General features: G+C 38.3%; 1 protein-coding gene across 1 annotated transcript in view; it reads right to left on the bottom strand.

Annotated features, from left to right (window-relative positions):
- Window positions 1–5576: 5576 nt before the first annotated feature.
- LOC126417923 (alcohol dehydrogenase class-3) overlaps window positions 5577–19586 on the bottom strand; it is a 34779-nt gene continuing 20769 nt past the window's right edge. The window contains exons 4-8 of the mRNA XM_050085154.1: window positions 14567–14689; window positions 13354–13570; window positions 11352–11618; window positions 6216–6354; window positions 5577–5782 (exon numbers count right to left, since the gene is read on the bottom strand). Coding sequence (XP_049941111.1) covers window positions 5758–5782; window positions 6216–6354; window positions 11352–11618; window positions 13354–13570; window positions 14567–14689 — 771 coding nt within the window. The 3' untranslated portion in view covers window positions 5577–5757. The remainder of the gene's footprint in view (window positions 5783–6215; window positions 6355–11351; window positions 11619–13353; window positions 13571–14566; window positions 14690–19586) is intronic.

Here is a 19586-nt window from a genome sequence, read left to right as displayed (position 1 = left end):
GGAACATTATCTTACTGAAGCACACAAAATGTCGTATGATGAGACACAAGCGGTTGCCTTTGCATTGCATCAGTGGGACTGTGTAGTGAAAGAAGCTATTGAAATCCAGTTGACAGTATTATAGACAGACATACGGGGTAGCCATTAAGTAAGAGTTGGAACACTGAATCAGTTGACATTAAAAAACAATGGTCTTTGTTTCAGTCACCAAAAGGTGTCAACGGCGTCTGATATTGATTTACCATTTCCGCGAGTTTTCACCACCGTTGCGCTGAAGTGCTTTGTGCTAGAGTGGGGTTACGTCCACAGATGCGCAGAGGACCTACAGACTGTGTATAAAGGAACTGCTGCTGCAGTTTGATTTCACTTTCAGCGAGTTAGTGTGACAGCTTACTCAGCCGAAGATGGCGGCCAGATGGACCGTCGAAATATTGTGCCGAGATGACATTATGTTCCGGCTGGAGACCTGATATTCATATCACCTTTAAGTCTTTATACACCAAGAGAAATTGCAGATGCACAATAGTGCCAGCTTGCCAATTTTGGCACAAAATTCGACTACACAGTATTTTAGTCACTTGTGTCAGAGAAAGCCTTCAGTGGTACCACGAAACTGATTGACATTCAAAGTTGTTATGAGTTATCAGACACTGTTTACACTGTCCACTTGTGTGTCCAATTTATTTTAGCCTGTTACAAGTTAACTGAACTCCAAATAGGAGTGCCTGTTGACACACAAGAGAGATCATAATTTCATTTATAATGCATATGATTTCCATCCAATCCTGTACACTACACGGGACAAAAAATGGGCATGGCTGAAACAGGAGCCCACAATATTACTGAATGTACAGTACTGGCTGCACTATGCAGTTGAGAATCGTTGGGGCCCCTTAAATGGGGGAAGCCTGCACTCTACATTGGAGGCTGCTACTCAGGAGGCTGACAATGTTGAGTTTTTACACCCTCCATCAAATCCAGATAACAATAGCTGAAGGAAACCCAGAAGTATCAACGCACGATCCAAAGAAATGCTTTAAACAGGTGCCAGAATTCAAAGCACTCGTGAGAAACAGTGAAGCTCACATAATACTAGACATAGAAAAAGCTGGTTGAAACCTGAAATTTATAGCAGTTACATATTTGGAAAAATTTAAATGTATATCAAAAGAACAGGTAAATAGGAAATGGAGGTGGTGAATCATCACAGTGCACAAGAAACCCACCAAGATAGAAATTGAAGCTGCATGTGAGATTGTTTGGGGAAGACTCAGTCATTAGGGGTGAGTATAAAATGATAATTGGATCCTTGTATCACCCACCACTATCTCTTGATGTAACCGAAGACCTTGGAGAAAACCTGTTCCCCAACCAGTGGAGACCTTAATCATTCTACAATTAATTGGGAAAATTACAGTATGCCTTCTCCGAGAACTATCTCGAACAGATAGTTAGGAAACTCACTTCTACTGGAAATATATTGGTTCTAATGGCCCCAAATTTTTTTTTCTCAGAATATATTTATTGTTAAGTCACAATTTGGTGACAATAAACGTCCACATGTCTTGTCCATGTCCTATTTTTCTACGTAGTCTCCATCACTTTCTATGGCCGTGCATCAACATTGCAGAAGAGCGTGTATTCCATGCTGGTAAAAGCTCTTGTCCTTTAAGCACAGCCATGTTTTCACTGCATGACTGACATTCTCGTCATCTTCAAATTGTGTTCCCTGCAGAGAATCTTTAAGCTCCAACAACTCAGATGAAATGGCCTTTCTTTGAATCTTGTGGCCCACTTTGAGCATTCATGGAAACCATCGTGAGCATCGCTTTGAATATCCAAGTCTCGATCATTGCAGATGCACTTCCACTACTGACCAACAACTGTAGAGCCAATTGTCAAGTTGTGATGCGCTGGTCAGTACAAATAATGGCATATGCACGATTCAGCGTGTCTGGAGCAGTGGCGGTGACAGGACATCCCAAATGTGCCTGATCATGAAGTTCTGTTTCTGCATTTTCTGGGGCTATAACTTTCTTTACTCATCGCCCAACTGTACTATCAACTGCAACATCGCCACACACAGAACACAAATATTAATGGATGTTCACCATGGTCACACAAGAATTCAGTAACAGTACACTGCTTGTAATGAGAGTATATGTAGACACCATTTTGATGTACTATGGCTCTGCCAGAACGGTTCAGAACTTCACCGGCACAAAGAACAAACATCAAATGTGAAGTACCAACAAGGACATTTGTCTATGTATATTAACGACTTTAAAAAAAAAATGTGGGGCATTACATATTGAACAACCCGTGTAAGAGTGTGTGTGTGTGTGTGTGTGTGTGTGTGTGTGTGTGTGTGTGTGTGTGTGTGTGTGTTTGCAGAACATCTCCCTAAAATTTTACGAAACAAGTTGGACAAATCACAGATCCCTAAAACTCTCACCACATTCATTTGAACATTACTTATAATAGAGGGCAGATATGTCGGAAAACCTATCGCTGCCCTCTGTTCTGAAAATAAAATGTCTAATAAAATGTGCTGCACAGTGATCTGTACGCCAGCCTGTTCTGCTGTCAGAGCAAGAAGCTGTGCATCATAGGGCTGTGGCATATGTGAAGATGAGTAAGGAGAAACATGCCCCATCTGTGTGGTGGAAGGAGGTACACCACAGCTGCAGAGTGGGCTTTACTAGACGGAACTTATTGTCCATCACTTCCAGTGGCTCATCTTCCCACTGACATGACACTGTACCTCAATTGTGAAACAATATCATGTAGAGGGATGGCACACTGAACTTAGGATTACAACACATCTCCTTAGCTGCTATATCTGCCCTTTAGTTCCCCGCAATACCCATGTGTCCTGGTGACCAACAGAAAGACACCTCCTTCCCAGACCTCCAAGTGGAGAAAGGCATCCTGAATGTCCCGGACTACTTTCTCAGTTAGCTAAAAATGTTGCAGGTGCTGACAAGCACACAGGGAGTCGGTACAGATGAGAATTTAGCAGGCATCGTGTATCTCATCTGCTCCAGCACCCTCAAGATCACAGATAATCTGGCATCAAAGACAGTGAACTGTTGACACAACTGAAACTTGAGGACACAATCCAGGAAAACAACATAGCAACCCAACAGTCCCCTCATTTAGATCCATCAATAAATATGGCTATATACCGTATTTACTCGAGTCTAAGCCGCACTCGAATCTAAGCCGCACCTGAAAAATGAGACTCGAAATCAAGGAAAAAAAATTTCCCAAATCTAAGCCGCACCTGAAATTTGAGACTCGAAATTCAAGGAGAGAGAAAAGTTTTAGGCCGCATCTCCAAATCGAAACAAAGTTGGTCCACTGTAATATGAGACAATTTAGGTCGAATGAATGACGATACAGCTACAGTAGTTTGGTTCGAGTCGTAAGCTTAGCAGTTAAGCTTTACCAGATAGCCATTGCTATGCGTCAGGTGCTCCGTCCGTATTTATACGGGTACCCTTCCTTTTTCACGTGCTTCATCTGGTTTGAATTGATTGCTTATTTTTCTTTGATCTGATAAGCGCAGTTTTCTTTGTTATAGGTGTTTACGTCACTCTACGCTGAAAATGCATTACTGTACTGTGTCATGCATTGTTTGTCGTACTCTGATACTGTGTGTTTACGGCATGTCGCCGATCGCGGCATGGCTTGCTTTTGTGTGTGCTACCACCGCTTACAAAAAAAAAAAAAAAAAAAAAAAAAATAGAGAGAGAGAGAGAGAGAGGAATCGTCTCATTAGCGAAACAATGGCAAGAGACTGCTACTTGTTACTTACACTGCTGCTTTCTTTGATAATGATCCAACAAGAACCAAATAATAGACTGCGTATGATTGAAGATGTTCTGAACTAGAGTTTAGCGAAAATTTTTCTCTGTTTGAAAATCTTTGCAGGTGCCTCTTTAGTACATTACATTCTGCACAGAAATTAGAGTCATCTTAGATTTAAAAATCTAGTCAATTGCCTCGCATCGTTTCTGACTGTATCACTGTTTAGCATAAGAATAATACGAATATAAACATGACATGATATGTATACTCTTCCGCGTTTGCTGTTGTCTCACTCTAGTTTTGTGGTTTATTACGCAGACAGGATTTAAATGAGATAGCAGCAAACACGAAACAATACATGGCAAAATGTTTATATTCGTATTATTCTTATGGTGACGAGAATACTGCATGTGACTCACAATTTATAAAAGTTCCTATTAGCAACCATCTCTTCTCACAGATAGGAAAAAATTCAGAATGTACAGTTGGCCATATTGACAAACATTCTTGCCGGTCGGGTTTTCGTAGTACATTGAAATGCTGCTACATTCGAAGATGAACAATACGGATTTTGTATTTACTTCGTTGGATAATGTATGAAAATGCAGTGGTCGAAACTCGGCGCGGAGAAAAAAAAGCTCGTCTTCCACTTTTTTTTTTTTTTTTTTAAATTTATTTACTGACGCAGAGGTTTTGGCGCCAGTATTTATCTTTGTGCCTACAAAGCATGCCTGTGTAGCGCTACATATATTCGACGGCTGAACTAAGTTGTGGCGGCACCCACCAACATTTATAAGAACTTCCGCTTGCTTTGCACTCGATTCTAAGCCGCAGGCGGTTTTTTTGATTACAAAAACCGGAAAAAAAGTGCGGCTTAGATTCGAGTAAATACGGTAGTTGCGGTGCTCATTCAAAATGTTAGAAAATATCGCATTAAAAACAAAAGCAGGACTGAAATGTTTCTTGTACTGTACCAAATCTGGGCCTCTGCAGCAACTAGAGTGGCAGTCAGTAAAACCCTGGATTTGAGCCTGTACATGCCCCACACCAAGGGACTCCCATACACATTTAGCACAGATCCCAAATGCTCTTGTTGCCCGTGGACAATTGGTCAAGAGGCATTCCATAGCTGGGAGAGCAATGGTATGGTATGCTGGTGATTGGGAGTAGTGAGGAATGTACATGCCTGAAACACCATGAGGAGTTGCCATCGAATGGTAAGTGGGGGTTCACCAGCCTCGGCACAGACTGTGGTTATTGGGCCAGTCATGTAAGCACCAATGGCGACCCTGATGCCCTCATGGCGTACAGAATCAACTATCTTCCGGTAAGAAGGTCTCCCTGACCTATACGCTGTGCAACCACAGTCCAGCCATGATTGCACAGAGGCCCTATAAAACTGGAGCAGACACATCCTGTCCACTCCCCAGGACATGTGGTTAAGATACATCTACATGTTCAGTGCCTTCTGAACAATTTTGCCTTGAGGTGCAGTAATGACAATGGCAATTTTGCGTAAAAAATAAAGGCTCAGAAACCCGACAGCAAAGGGAGAATAGTGTCCACACATATGCATACCAAGTAGTTCAAACATCACACAGTCATAGAAAAACTGATCTGTGAAATAAATTATAACATGTGCCCTCAATCACACACTTACTGTTTAACTTTTCAGTACAAAATATTTGAGCTTAAAACAGGATTTTTTTTTTAATTCAGCCACCAATGTGTGCATTTACATCTGTCATTAAATACATAATCAATTAAATGCATATCTTTATTTGGCTTCTTTGTATCACAAAATTGTAAACGAGTACATGCAAGTGTTATAAAAGTAAATGCAATATCCAATATGACACCAATATATTTGGAAGCACATTTGACTGAGTAATAATCTCTTCCAAGAGATGCAGCACCAGAAGTAGGTATTCACAATCCTAGTCTTCAGAACTCAACAACAGTTCGAATGCTGGAAACAGAATTACATCTCTATAAAAACAGTTCCATAGATTGTCAAGAAACAAGGTAAAGAAAAAACAGAAAATGTCACTTTAAATTGAACAAAATTAATAAAATTTTAAAATTAGTGACTGCTCACAATGACACACATTCACAGATAACCATCTACAGTTTTTATTTGCAGCATGAAGAAAATGTTCAGTATTCACAGGAGTGTTAAGTACTAGTTACTTTTAGTTTTATTTGATTGAACACACTGAGGACACCCTGGAGGAAACACTACACACTTAACACTCTCAATGACAATGAACTGAAACTACAGAAAAACAATGGTGCAATATTCCATTCCAGTCAATGATCATAATATTGCACCAATAGAGCTTGACAAAAGCATTCTACTTAGTAGCAAATACCATGAAAAGCAGAGATTAACAGCCTCTTACCTCTTTCCAGCATGTAAAAGATCAAATGCTTCATTGATTTTTTCAAATGGCAAGTTATGAGTAACAAATTCATCAAGCATAATTTTCTTGGCCAGATAGTCTTCAACAAGTTTAGGCACACTGTCCCTGCTCTTAAATCCTGTGAAATAAAAATGAGCTGCTTATAAACCTACATAAAAAAATGGTTCAACTGGCTCTGAGCACTACGAGACTTAACATCTCAGGTCATCAGTCCCCTAGAACTTAGAACTACTTAAACCTAACTAACCTAAGGACAGCACACACATCCATGCCCGAGGGAGGATTCGAACCTGCAACCGTAACGGTCGCGCGGTTCCAGACTGAAGCGCTTAGAACTGCTCGGCCTATATAAAAGAATCACTGTCCAAACATTTCAAATTGATTAGAAAGACTGGAAAACAAACTAGTGCAAGAAAGATACTACAATATGGAGAAATGATCTTTTTATTTGACTGACATTGGCACCCAAAACAGACAGTATGTATGTTAACAAAATTCTTATTTATAAAACTTACTGACAAAATTTGTTAATCTGGTTAATTGCCAGTAAAGTTTCTTTTATTGCTCTTCAATTTTCCATGCCCTTGTTATAAAAGGAACCAACAAATACATAAAGCTTTTTGGTGAAAATGGTCTGGTAACTGGTGTGCCACCAAATGTGACAGATTAATTTTATGCTTTCTGGAGACCAGACAGCATTCACACAATACAGCTGCTCAAAAATCCCTGAAGCTGCCAAACTCAGTCTAAATATTCCACAGAGAATTTGTCAACTCTGCTAAAAACCCGAGACCATGTCATCATTCAATCAGGCTGAAAAAGTCTCCAAAATTATAACAGCAGATTGGTTCGTATTACTCACCACATGAACCAATCAAGTAGCACTGCCTTCTTCACTTACATTTAAAAAATTTCATTTTTTACAGGGACATTAACACTTGCCTACTCTATTAGACAAATAGCTTGGGCGATTTCTGCATCGGTATCTCATTCGTCTGGCTCTAAAAGTTCCAGTTGGCCAACTGCCTCTGCTAACCAGCATGGGAACCAACTTCTCACTCCTTACTCTGCCCATACTGCAGCACTGATACACTCACTTCATATAAGTGAAATAGCAAAACTGGAAATAACGAAATTAACTCTTCTTCTGCAAAGAAGGGGTACCTTACAAGTTGCTTCTCTTTTCTCCCAAGGTCTTTTAATCTTCCTATAGGCGGTATCTGTCCCTCCCCTCCCTATACATGCTTCTAAAGCTTTGCATTTGTGCTTCAGGCATTCCTGCTTAACTTATCATAACATTTTAATTACGGTCCAAGTCCATATATGCCCTGGATATGTTTTAACAGTTTACAACCTGGTTTCAAAATCTGTCTTACAGTTATGTAGTCTATTTGAAATTATCCTGTGTCTCCAAGGTCTCTACCACATATGCGGCCTTGTTTCGTTAATTTTAAACTAATATTAATGATGATTAAATTATGATACGTGCAAAGTTTGACCTGGTGGGTCCCTCTCATTCCTTTCCCACAGTCCTTGTCTTTCCACTGATTTTACTTCTCTTCCTATTATCTAATTCCAGTCACCCATCACAAATTTTTCCTCCTCCTCATCTATCAGAAAAATTTCCTTGATCTCACCAGTCCTTCAATCCCATGATCTGCAGGACTAGGTTGCATAAAAACTTGTACTAAAGTGGTAGGTGTTGGCTTCATCTACATGACTAGTCTGCAATTCACAATTAAATGCCTGACACAGGGTTCACTGAACCACCTTCAAGCTATTTATCATTCCACTTCCTAACAGTGCATAGGAAAAATAAGCACATAAATATTTTTAAATATATTTGTGCGAGCTGCGATTTCTGTTACTTCATCATTGTTGGATGCCAACAATACTACTGTATGTTTGAAATTTCACATGCAATGAAAAGCACTTTCACTTTAACAATTGCCACACCAATTCAAGTGTCATGTCTGTGGCACTCCCTCCTCTATTTCATGATAATACAAAATGAGCTGCCCTTCTTTGAACTGTTTGGTGTTCTCCACAGATCCATAAGATGTGGATCCCACACTGCAAAGCAATACTCCAGGAGAGCTGGCATGCAGTCTCCTTAGTAGATCTGTTGTACTTTCTAAGTCTTCTGACAATAAATCATGTTCTTTGGTTTGCTTGCCCCACAACATGATCTATGTGATCATTTCAATTTAAGTTAATCATCACTGTAATTGCTAAGTATTTCGTTGATAATATAATGCCACCGCTTGGTGAGTATATTTTTTACCTATCCATTTACATTATATTATCAATAATTATTAATTATTCAGTTGAATTTACAGGCTTTAGATCTGTGTGATTTATCACTTGACTGAAATTTGGCCAATTTCTTGTGGTACTCATGTGGATGACTTCACACTTTTCATTACTGAAAAGCAACTGTCACTTTTCGCACAATAAAGATATCTTGTCTAAATAACTTTGCAATCGATTTTGATCTTCTGATGACTTTAAAAAGATGGCAAATGACAGCATCATCTGCAAACAATCTAACAGGGCTGCTAAGATTGTCTCCCCCTGTAGCAGTGCTCGCCTGCTTTTTTTCCTTTGGTGATCTTTTGTCGTCCTAGGTGTCAACGTACTGCATTGCTACACTGGCTAAAAAATGGGGTTTGTAATTTGGACACTGACTACGGTAAATAATGTAGCCGACAGATGCATAGTTGTGTTTCACAGTCTTTTACTTTCACTTTTCACAACCCCCAATAATACACAGTTAATATATGGCCAGTGCACTATTGATTAACCTTCGACATGGCTCATTAATAGGTCGTAGGTGAACATCCACATACTGCTACAATAGTTTCCTGTTGAACATCTACAAGCAGTAAAGCCTAACCACAAAGTTCACAGTTTTTGAAGAATAATCGGGTACGTATTGAGCAGACACTGTCACTCTTTTAACACACAGCCTAATTGTGCAACACTTATTACACTGTTAAGTTGATGCACTGTTGTCATACTAGCCAACACAGCTTGTCTGAAACTCGGCCGTGGACTGACTGTGTCAGGACCAAACTCTGCGCCCTTATATATCCTTACAATAATAGGTGCTGAACTTACACATTGTTCGAAGTTTAATTTACAGAAATTACAATTAAAACTTAACTCATTCAATTAACTGATCACATTGAAAAATTCCATCTTTTCAACAGTTTCTTCTACAACAGGGGTTAAGCAGAATTATTTGCTTAAATGATGAAATCAACAAATATAGTTATGTAAAGATTACTTTTGACAGAACTTAATTACTTCAGAATTAATTAAGGTCTGGCTTTGCTAACATGTTTTCGAATAGAGCCAAATAAATACTTTAAGAATACTATTAGTTGTCCCTCCAAATGTTTATAACTAGTACAGAATTTATATTTGTTTATACGCCAACAATAGAATTTAAGTTATGGAACAATTACTGATTTCACCCTATTACAAAAGATATTAACTAGGCATGATCGAAATAAATTAGAAAATATATTACATATGTAAAACGAGGCACAAAATTAGATCTGGTGTTATATTCTTTAAAACTATGGGCCAACCTTTCTCTTATGAAAATGCAGATTACACTCATGTATGTTAATGGTAATTCATTCAAAAATTAAAAACCTAATCTAAGTAGGAAGACGGCAAAACAAGAGGGGAAGTAAAATTATCCTAGCTTGCTTAGTCACACTGTGTCGTTTACGTGGATCAGGATCCACTCTGGGAATACCAGATATTTCTGTTTACTAATTACTTTCCATCAATTACTACGAACTGTGATCTTCCTGACCGGAACTCGTGGATCCAGTCGCTCAACTTAGGCGGTACTCCATAGGCATGTAAACTGATTACAAGTCGCCTGTTAGAAACGGTGTCTAAAGTGTTCTGGAAATCAAAGTATAGAATCAATCTGACATCCCCCATCGACAGCAATCATTATTTAATGAGAATGAAGACCTAGTTGTGTTTCACACAAACAATATTTTCTCAATCCGTTCTTACTATTTGTCAATAAATTGTTTTCTTCGAGATAATCTGTAATGAATGAAAACAGTATATGTTCCAAAATCCTACTGCAAATCAGTGTTAGTGATATGGATCTGTAATTCAGTCGAGTACTCCTTTTCCATTCTTGGGTATTGGTGTGACTTGTGGAAGTTTACAGTCTTTAGGTGCAGATCTTTCACTGAGCAAGCAGTTTTAGATGATTAATCCTCATACTCTGAAAGGAACCTGACTACTATACAAATCTAGACTGGAGGTCTTGCCTTTGATAAGGGATTTAAGCTGTTTCACTACACTGAGGACATCTACTTCTAAGTTACTCATGTCGGTAGTTCTCTGTTCAAATGCTGAAATATTTACTTCACCCTCTCTGGTGAAGGACTTTCGGAATACCATGTTCAGTAACTGCTTTAGTGACACTGTTACCAGTGACATCATTGTTATCTCGCAGTGAAGATATGGACGCCGTCTTGACACTTGTGTACTTTACTTATTCAGAGTATCTTTGGATTTTCTGCCAGCTGTAGTTTCCTCCTTGTTTTCAGCCACTCACAGTACCAGCACAACATGGCCATGTTGACTAAGGTTACAAGGACAGATCAGTCAATTATGCAGACTGTTGTCCTTGCAAACTAGTGAAAAGGCTGCTTCCACTCTTCAGGACAACTCTCAACACATACCCCTCCAGTGTGGTTGCACTTATGGCATAGCTTTCTGTATCTCTGACGCATGGAAACAACCCCACCTTGGCAAGGCTCATAATTACTGGAGTGAAAGTAGCACAGATGCAGGGATTATAATTAAAAAGTGTACCATTACTTCCAGTACATGATTAGTGTTCACTTATTTTAAGCTATTACATATGCATATACTGGGAACATTTCATAGATAACAGATTTTTTTTTCTTTTCAGATATACAACCAATGACTGACACACACACACACACACACACACACACACACACACACACACACAGGTGGAATCGGGGAGGTGGTATGTATTGTGTGGGGGACATATGGACAATTTTTAAATGTTTTTTTTAGAAAATACAATTATTGTGAAAGAATTACCTCCAAATGCAGTTCCTTTCCAGGTGCGGCCAGTTACAAGCTGGAATGGCCGTGTGCTTATTTCCTTTCCCGCTGCAGCAACACCAACAATGGTTGAGACTCCCCAACCTTTGTGACATGATTCAAGAGCAGCACGCATCAAATCAACATTACCAACACATTCAAATGTATAATCCAATCCTCCATCTGTCATTTCTATCAGCACCTCCTGGATTGGTTTCTCATGTTCTTTCGGATTCACAAATTCTGTGCAGCCAAATTTCTTTGCTAAAAGGAAAATTGAAGACTATTAGAAAAGTAAGAAAAACAGAATCAAGTATTTAAGGGGCTGATTACTATGGCAGAGACGAATCTCAGCAGAACAGCTACAGCACCTTCAGTGATACTGAAGCAGGAAATTGAGTTCTTAATAGCACAAACCTCGAGAAAAGCAAATTAGCACTTCCAGTGAATACACAATATGTAACTTTCCACAAGTAATTATGTGCAAAAAAATGCTGTCACTTTTGGAATGGAGGTGATAATTCTTATGCCATTACATCTAACATCATTTTCATCAAAAATTTAAGTGAGAATAATATTTCTTATTTAAAAATGGAATCTTAACATCAGCTTTGAAACACTGTATCACATCTTTCAATTACACTTTTGATAGATGAGAAAACTTATGGCATAGATACCCTGAAGCATTTTTATTCCTTGGTTAATGCTTTCACAACTTTAACAAACAGCAGCAAGAAATGTAGAAGTCACAAACACTGTGAGTCCACTTTTACCCTTTTTTATTTTCCAACTATATTCTGAGGGCTACAATACTTCTTTAAGTGGTACCCACGACTTACCCAGATCAAATTTATTTTCAAAATATGGTCCTCTGATGATTTTTAACAACAAATTCACCAATGTGACAAACAACCAGTACAATTTTTACAACTACAATTAACCACTGTACTTGACACATGCATTACAAGATAGGAAAAAGAGGCTACCCAATTAACAGCTGTAAATAAAGAAAATAAGCGAAAGAGCTTATCATAACAGTTATCTTATATCCTAATCAGTACTAACACTGCCACTGAAAATTCTTCAAGTTCATGGCAGTTTAAATACATCTAACTGAAATCTTTAAAAAGTACTCTTTAAAATATTAATTTTCAGTGCAAAAAACTGCAGGTGACAACTTTTTGCATCATATTAGGACAGAGCACCCTAAAAACCAGAAGTACACTTTTTTGTTGATGATAGCCTGTGCTATCTTTCTGTAGCCCTAACAGGAAAGTAGTAAAGGAAAGTAATACTATGTTTCACACACCTACATACACACTAGACTTTAATATTTGTATGGTATTACATGACGCAAATTATTTCCGTCACAAACTTTTGTGAACACGTATATTTAATGGATTGAATTGAACTTTGTTAAAACATTGTGCTCTTAACATTTATCATTTCAGTCAAGACTATTGCCAGGTCATCAATTTTCCAGCTCAGAATCATTACAACAGTATGAAAAGGATAAATTACTCACCATATAGCAGAGATGATGGGCCACAACAAAAAGACTGTCAAACAAGTAAGCTTTCAGCCCAAACGGCATTCATCGGAATGCAAAAACCACACACACACACACACACACACACACACACACACACACACACACACACACACACACACAATCTTTTTGGCTGAAAGCTTACTTGTTTGAATCTTTTTCTTGTGCCTAATGATACTCAGCATCTCTGCTATATGGTTAATAATGATCTTTCCTTTTCATGATATTGTAGTAGCTCCATCCTGGATTTTCCACCGTTCAATTTCCCAGCTCTTTATCTAATGATAGAAGTACTTGTAGGTCATCTATAGTGACAAACAAAATGGGCAACAATTTCAAAACTCATTTCCCTAAACAAGTTTTTATTGTCTACAAACAAAACAGCTATAGCAATATATCAGGTGTGGCAATGAGTTCAGACAAGTTCCAGAGTAAGCAAACTTTACATACCAATTTCAAACTTTGATGGGTTTATATCAATGCCAATAATTCTTTTCGCACCCGCAGCACGACAGCCCATGGCGACTGCAAGCCCCACGGCCCCCAGGCCCCAGATAGCACAGTTTGAGCCAGCAGTGACACCAGCGGTGTTAAGTGCAGCACCGTATCCAGTTGGCACTCCACAGCCAAGAAGGCAGATTTTATCCATTGGAGCAGATTCGTTTACCTGCAGCATGAGTGAGCAGTCCATGTCAAGTTACGTTACACAACTTATCAATGCAAGAAGGAGATTCTTGGCAAATCACCAATGACTGTTTTGTACATGCGTACAGTTATTTTCCAACAGGACCTCATTTAGATCAATATACTTTGGCCACTGTGTTTCAGTCAGGAGATGCCATCCCTGGAAAGAGCAAACTCACCTACACATCAACTTCGGATACATTGTTATTAGCAGTAATCTCTCCATGACAAGTTTACGACAGGTGACTATTCTAGTTTATCCATTTGAATGAAATACCCTTTGCATGACGACTCGAACTATCCTACAAACAATAGTATTACACAGATTAAGTTGGCACTTTAGCTAAGGAGCAAAATGTATCAACACAGAAAAAATTTTATCAATACAAATGAAATATCTGTGCAACACCAAGAATTATTCACCTTATCCTCAGACACAAAAAAAAAGGTCTCTACAATGATATTATAGCCCTGATGAGGCACAACAAAGTAACTGAAAAGGAAAAGTGTATGCTTTCAGAAATAGCACACCATAGTCAGTGGACCAGTGCATGACACTATTTTGGAGATTGTTGGCAATTAAGTGATACTTCAAATTCTTTCACTGTTACAGTTTCAGTTTCATTTTTTATGCTGTAGTAAAATTGGCATGAAGTGTGGTAAATCTGAATGTTGCAATAGGTCTGAAATTGGCATTTGAAAATTGCGAGTTGGTGATTGCCTGGGGTGACTGTAGCAAGAAGAATAATGAAACACACTATGAAGTTCTGTCATTAATCTGTACCTTATGCACATGAGAAGAGTGTCATTGACATGAGGACTACCTGTGATCTCCAGGAAAAATGTATGTGTATATGTAGGTTTTCCCACCATAAACAGATAAAAACTCTTCAGGGATTCAAATTTTAACAAATGACATTGTAACAAATATTTTAATGGTCAAAACATACAGATGTTACCATAATCATATAAACAATACCTTGGCAATAGATATCTCTGCCACTACAGTATATTCACTGAATGTTGAGCATCCCATGAAATGGAACAGAGGTTTTCCATTGCAAGTGAATCGTGTTGTTCCATCTGGCATTAAACCTTTTCCCTGAAAAAAGCAAATATAATTAGCACAGAAACTGAAGAAATAAAACAATTAAGTCAGTCTCACCCTCACTTACTTAGCCCCCCTTACACACACACACACACACACACACACACACACACACACACACACACACAGGAGAGAGAGTTTATTGTAAGGATTGGCAGTAACCGTTAAGCGATACTGTAAGACCCAAGTTCTCTTTCAAATTTACATTTTACACAGTGTGCAGAAAGTCAATGAGCCCATGTCTAATAAGCTTGTAACATCAATTGGTGAAGTAAACTCATTTTTTAACATTTGTTTCTCTCATCACGTTTTTCCTTTTTTAATTTTTTTGATGAGCTTTTACTTGCTGTTACACATCTATCTTTTTAAGAACTGACGAAATTCATTACCACAAATCATTGTATAAACACTGTACTGTACATTTAATTGCCTTCACATAGATTTTATACAAAGATTTTCCTTAAAAGGCCTATTTAAGGCAGAATCGTGACTGGCGACTAATCTTGGGTTTCCTACGCCTATGCAGAAAAACACTAGCACAAAATTTGTGTGTGTGTGTGTGTGTGTGTGTGTGTGTGTGTGTGTGTGTGTGTGTGTGTGTGTGTGTGTGTGTCAGGAGGATGGGTTGTTCATCATACCTCCTAGCTCAACCAACAAAAGTAATACACACCAAACACCTTTTGTCAGCCAGGAAGATCACAGCCACTTTTTTTTTTTTTTTTTTTTTTTTTTATAGAAACTAAAGCACTTTCTTTGTGGATTTTAGGGAACATGAAAGAAGCCAAGTACTGTGGGACAAAGAATATCGAGTGATCTGGTCTTGGGATTACTGGTTTGTGTTCTGTATGACAAAGCTTGACCACATTGCTTAGAAAACAACATTTCTGCCATCAGCTTTACAGCACCTCTTTATACACATGTGCCTTGGCTCCCAAATGCTTCAACTCCAGTAAAGAAATTGAAATTGGTGTCATGGGCTGGCTGCAGTATCAGGCAGTAGAATTTTATGCAGAGGACATGTGTTAACCCCTCTGAGATATGAAAAATCTCTTAAATATGAATGGTGATAAGGTCTAGCAGGAATGCAGACACTTTTAAGGATTTTCCTAATACTTTTCTTTATTTCATTATTTTATTTATGCCCCAATTAAGATTACTTTCTGAATAGCCTCCTGTGTGTCTCCACTGTAGGAAGTCTAAACCACTGGTACACATTGAATTTAAACTCTTTTCAGAGACATTAGAAGCTCAGTTTCATCAACCACTCTGTTTAATGAAACTGATTCACTCATTTCTATTCTCCCATTCATTTCCTCTGCTGTACATCTGCTCATTACCATTAGCTGCCCTGCATACAAAAATTTGTCAACTGGTTCTATGGGCACATAACATTTGACATTAGTCTTATTTTGGGTGATTGTCTGGCTTACTTTCAAACTTTCTGCATTAAATTAGTTGTTGAATTTTATCTGCATTAGAGGCAAATAAAATGTCACTGCAATTGTTCTGACAAATTTCATTCATATGCATTCTTTTTTTAACCTTCCGCATTTAAGGATCTGGAAACTTCCTTTTGTGACTTCCCTATCAATCCTGAACTTCAAACTATTCCGATTAAATTAAACTGTAACACTGACACTCTTCTGTATACTGACATAGGCTACACCAGTACCTCATTTCTCAAGGGTTGTCAGAACAGATTTGTTGAAAGGAGAGTTAAACACTTTCTCAGAATCTAAATATACAAGTTCAAAAAAAAGTGGTAGTTTAAACTCAGTTCTCTAATCTGCATTTTATTCAACACTGGGTCATTCCAAACCCAATAAAAAATAAATTTTACACCCACCTCCTTAGATTTTCATGAAATTTGGCTCAAATGGTTCTAATACCATCCTGACAACACCTGCATTTTTTTTTTTTGCGTCTCAGTTTTTTTTAATACAAATTTTTAAAGTTTTTATGTTTTGCGTTTTCCGAACCTTCGGAAATGGTAAATTTAATTTGTATTCAAAACTTTAAAATTGCTAATCTTAAAAAGTCTTTTAGATAACATCATGAATTTTTGCAGCAAGTTTATTTATTATACATATTTGAAGATAAAAATGATACTATTAAAATATATTAATATTTTCTATGAAAAAAATATATGTATTTTTTTTAATGGATGTTTTGTTCTATAAGAATTGAAATATCTAGAGTCACAGACCTGACAGAATGCTCAAATTTGTTTTAATTCACTCTTAAACATATAGGGTACTTGATAAAACAAAAATAATGATGGCTTTTTAACATGTTTATTAATTATAGTAGATTACATTAGAATTATGTACAAAGACAGTGTACTTACGAAACTTATGTATAACCCAACTGATTGCTCGAAACATTGAATTTTTTGAGTAATTTTGTCTTTTTAATAAACATTAATGCTGATTCAAACTGTTTTTCCACTTCATCCAAGAGCTTTCAGTTCTTTTGATACAGTCTTTTTTGAAGTAATACATTCTTCCAGTGCCGCTTGATTGAGGTGCGTCTACTACACAGACTATGTGCTCCAAAGGTACTATGCAAGAATCTTCTCTTTCAGGCCAATAAAATGATGCAGCTGGTCCTGAAGGATGTAGAAATAAAATTTCTGCATCTTCTTCATCATTGAATATTGTTTTTACCAGTCCAAAGTCCCAGTTACCATCATAATTTGCAGTCACATAGCTATTTATCAGAAGAAGAATGGAAAGAAAAGACTAAGGAGGGTTTTAGACTATCTGCAGGCCTCCTAATTTCAAGGTTGTTTGTTGGAAGTGGTTTGAAGTTATGAAAACTTCTTGTTCCAGGAATGGTTCGGGTTGCTGAAAAATGTTTTTCTAGTTTTAACCGTAGCAAATCAGCTTTTTTTGTCAATAAAGTGAAAATGAATGTTTTCAATATTTTTTTCACAAAACTTATACACATCGATTGCTGTCATTATTTGTTCTTTGTCTGAAAGCTGTAGACTGGCTTTCCTTAAAATTCTTTTAATAGTTCCTCCTAGGCCATCACAAATTGACCTCCCATGACTTGTTGCAAAAAAAGAGTGTTGGGCCTTCAAATTAGTCTCTCGAGTGTTCAGTCAAATTTTTAAAACTGTTTCTATTTTTGTACTGCCCAGCACAACCATCTGTAAAGTAGTGAACTGAGTCAATGCCAGTATGATGTAATGACAGCCACTTTGTAATTTCTTTTTGTACAAAGTTAACAAAACCAGTGTCATGTTCTTGGTCATCACTAATAAAACAGTGGTTGGAAACAAAAACATTTTTTTCCTCATTTCTTAGAAAAACTCCAACTGGGTGTAGAGTACAACCACCTCTATTCCAGTGGTAACTTTGGACCTCATTTTGTATAACAAAGGAATAATTTTCACTGAAATCCATCACAATAATTGCTGTTTTGGGTGGTGGGTCTTCTTTCAATCTTTTAAAGGTTGCTGATTGGGATTTTGCTACGAGGTGCATTCAAGTTCTAAGGCCTCCGATTTTTTTTCTCTGGACTGGAAAGAGATAGAAACATGCGTATTGTTTTAAAATGAGGCCGCATTCATTGTCAATACGTCCCAGAGATGGCAGCACCGTGCAGCAGATAGAATTTTACCGCCAGCGGCGAGAATGAGAACTGCTGTAAATACTTAAAATGGCGACGTTTTCCTTACTTGAACAGTGTGCAATCATTCGTTTTCTGAATTTGCGTGGTGTGAAACCAATTGAAATTCATCGACAGTTGAAGGAGACATGTGGTGATGGAGTTATGGCTGTGTCAAAAGTGCGTTCGTGAGTGCGACAGTTTAATGAAGGCAGAACATCGTGTGACAACAAACCGAAACAACCTCGGGCTCACACAAGCCGGTCTGACGACATGATCGAGAAAGTGGAGAGAATTGTTTTGGGGGATCGCCTCCAGAATTGGCATTTCTGTGGGTTCTGTGCACACAATCCTGCATGACGACCTGAAAATGCGAAAAGTGTCATCCAGGTGGGTGCCACGAATGCTGACTGACGACCACATGGCCCATGTGGCATGTTGCCAAGCAATGTTGATGCGCAACGACAGCATGGATGGGACTTTCTTTTCGTAGACTGTGACAATGGATGAGACGTGGATGCCATTTTTCAATCCAGAAACAAAGCGCCAGTCAGTTCAATGGAAGCACACAGATTCACCGCCACCAAAAAAATTTCGGGTAACTGCCACTGCTGAAAAAATTATGGTGTCCATGTTCTGGGACAGCCGAGGGCGTAATCCTTACCCATTGCATTCCAAAGGGCACTACGGTAACAGGTGCATCCTACGAAAATGTTTTGAAGAACAAATTCCTTCCTGCACTGCAACAAAAATGTCCGGGAAGGGCTGCGCATGTGCTGTTTCACCAAGACAACGCACCCGCACATCGAGCTAACGTTACGCAACAGTTTCTTCGTGATAACAACTTTGAAGTGATTCCTCACGCTCCCTACTCACCTGACCTGGCTCCTAGTGACTTTTGGCTTTTTCCAACAATGAAAGACACTCTCCGTGGCCGCACATTCACCAGCCGTGCTGCTATTGCCTCAGTGATTTTCCAGTGGTCAAAACAGACTCCTAAAGAAGTCTTCGCCGCTGCCATGGAATCATGGCATCAGCGTTGTGAAAAATGTGTATGTCTGCAGGGCGATTACGTCGAGAAGTAACGCCAGTTTCATCGATTTCGGGTGAGTAGTTAATTAGAAAAAAAATTGGAGGCCTTAGAACTTGAATGCACCTTGTATAAACGAGTGTGGGGTGAGCTTTTCCAATGACCTAACCAATAAAGAAATGTAGTCTTCAACACTGACAGACTGTTTGATCATTTCTGTCTGTCTGTGTTAACCCACTGACTGAT

Source organism: Schistocerca serialis, chromosome 1 (genome assembly GCF_023864345.2).
Source record: "Schistocerca serialis cubense isolate TAMUIC-IGC-003099 chromosome 1, iqSchSeri2.2, whole genome shotgun sequence".
In the NCBI taxonomy this organism is placed as follows: domain Eukaryota; kingdom Metazoa; phylum Arthropoda; class Insecta; order Orthoptera; family Acrididae; genus Schistocerca; species Schistocerca serialis.
The sequence above is the reverse complement of the archived record's forward strand: the minus strand, read 5'-3'. Positions and strand labels throughout refer to the sequence as shown.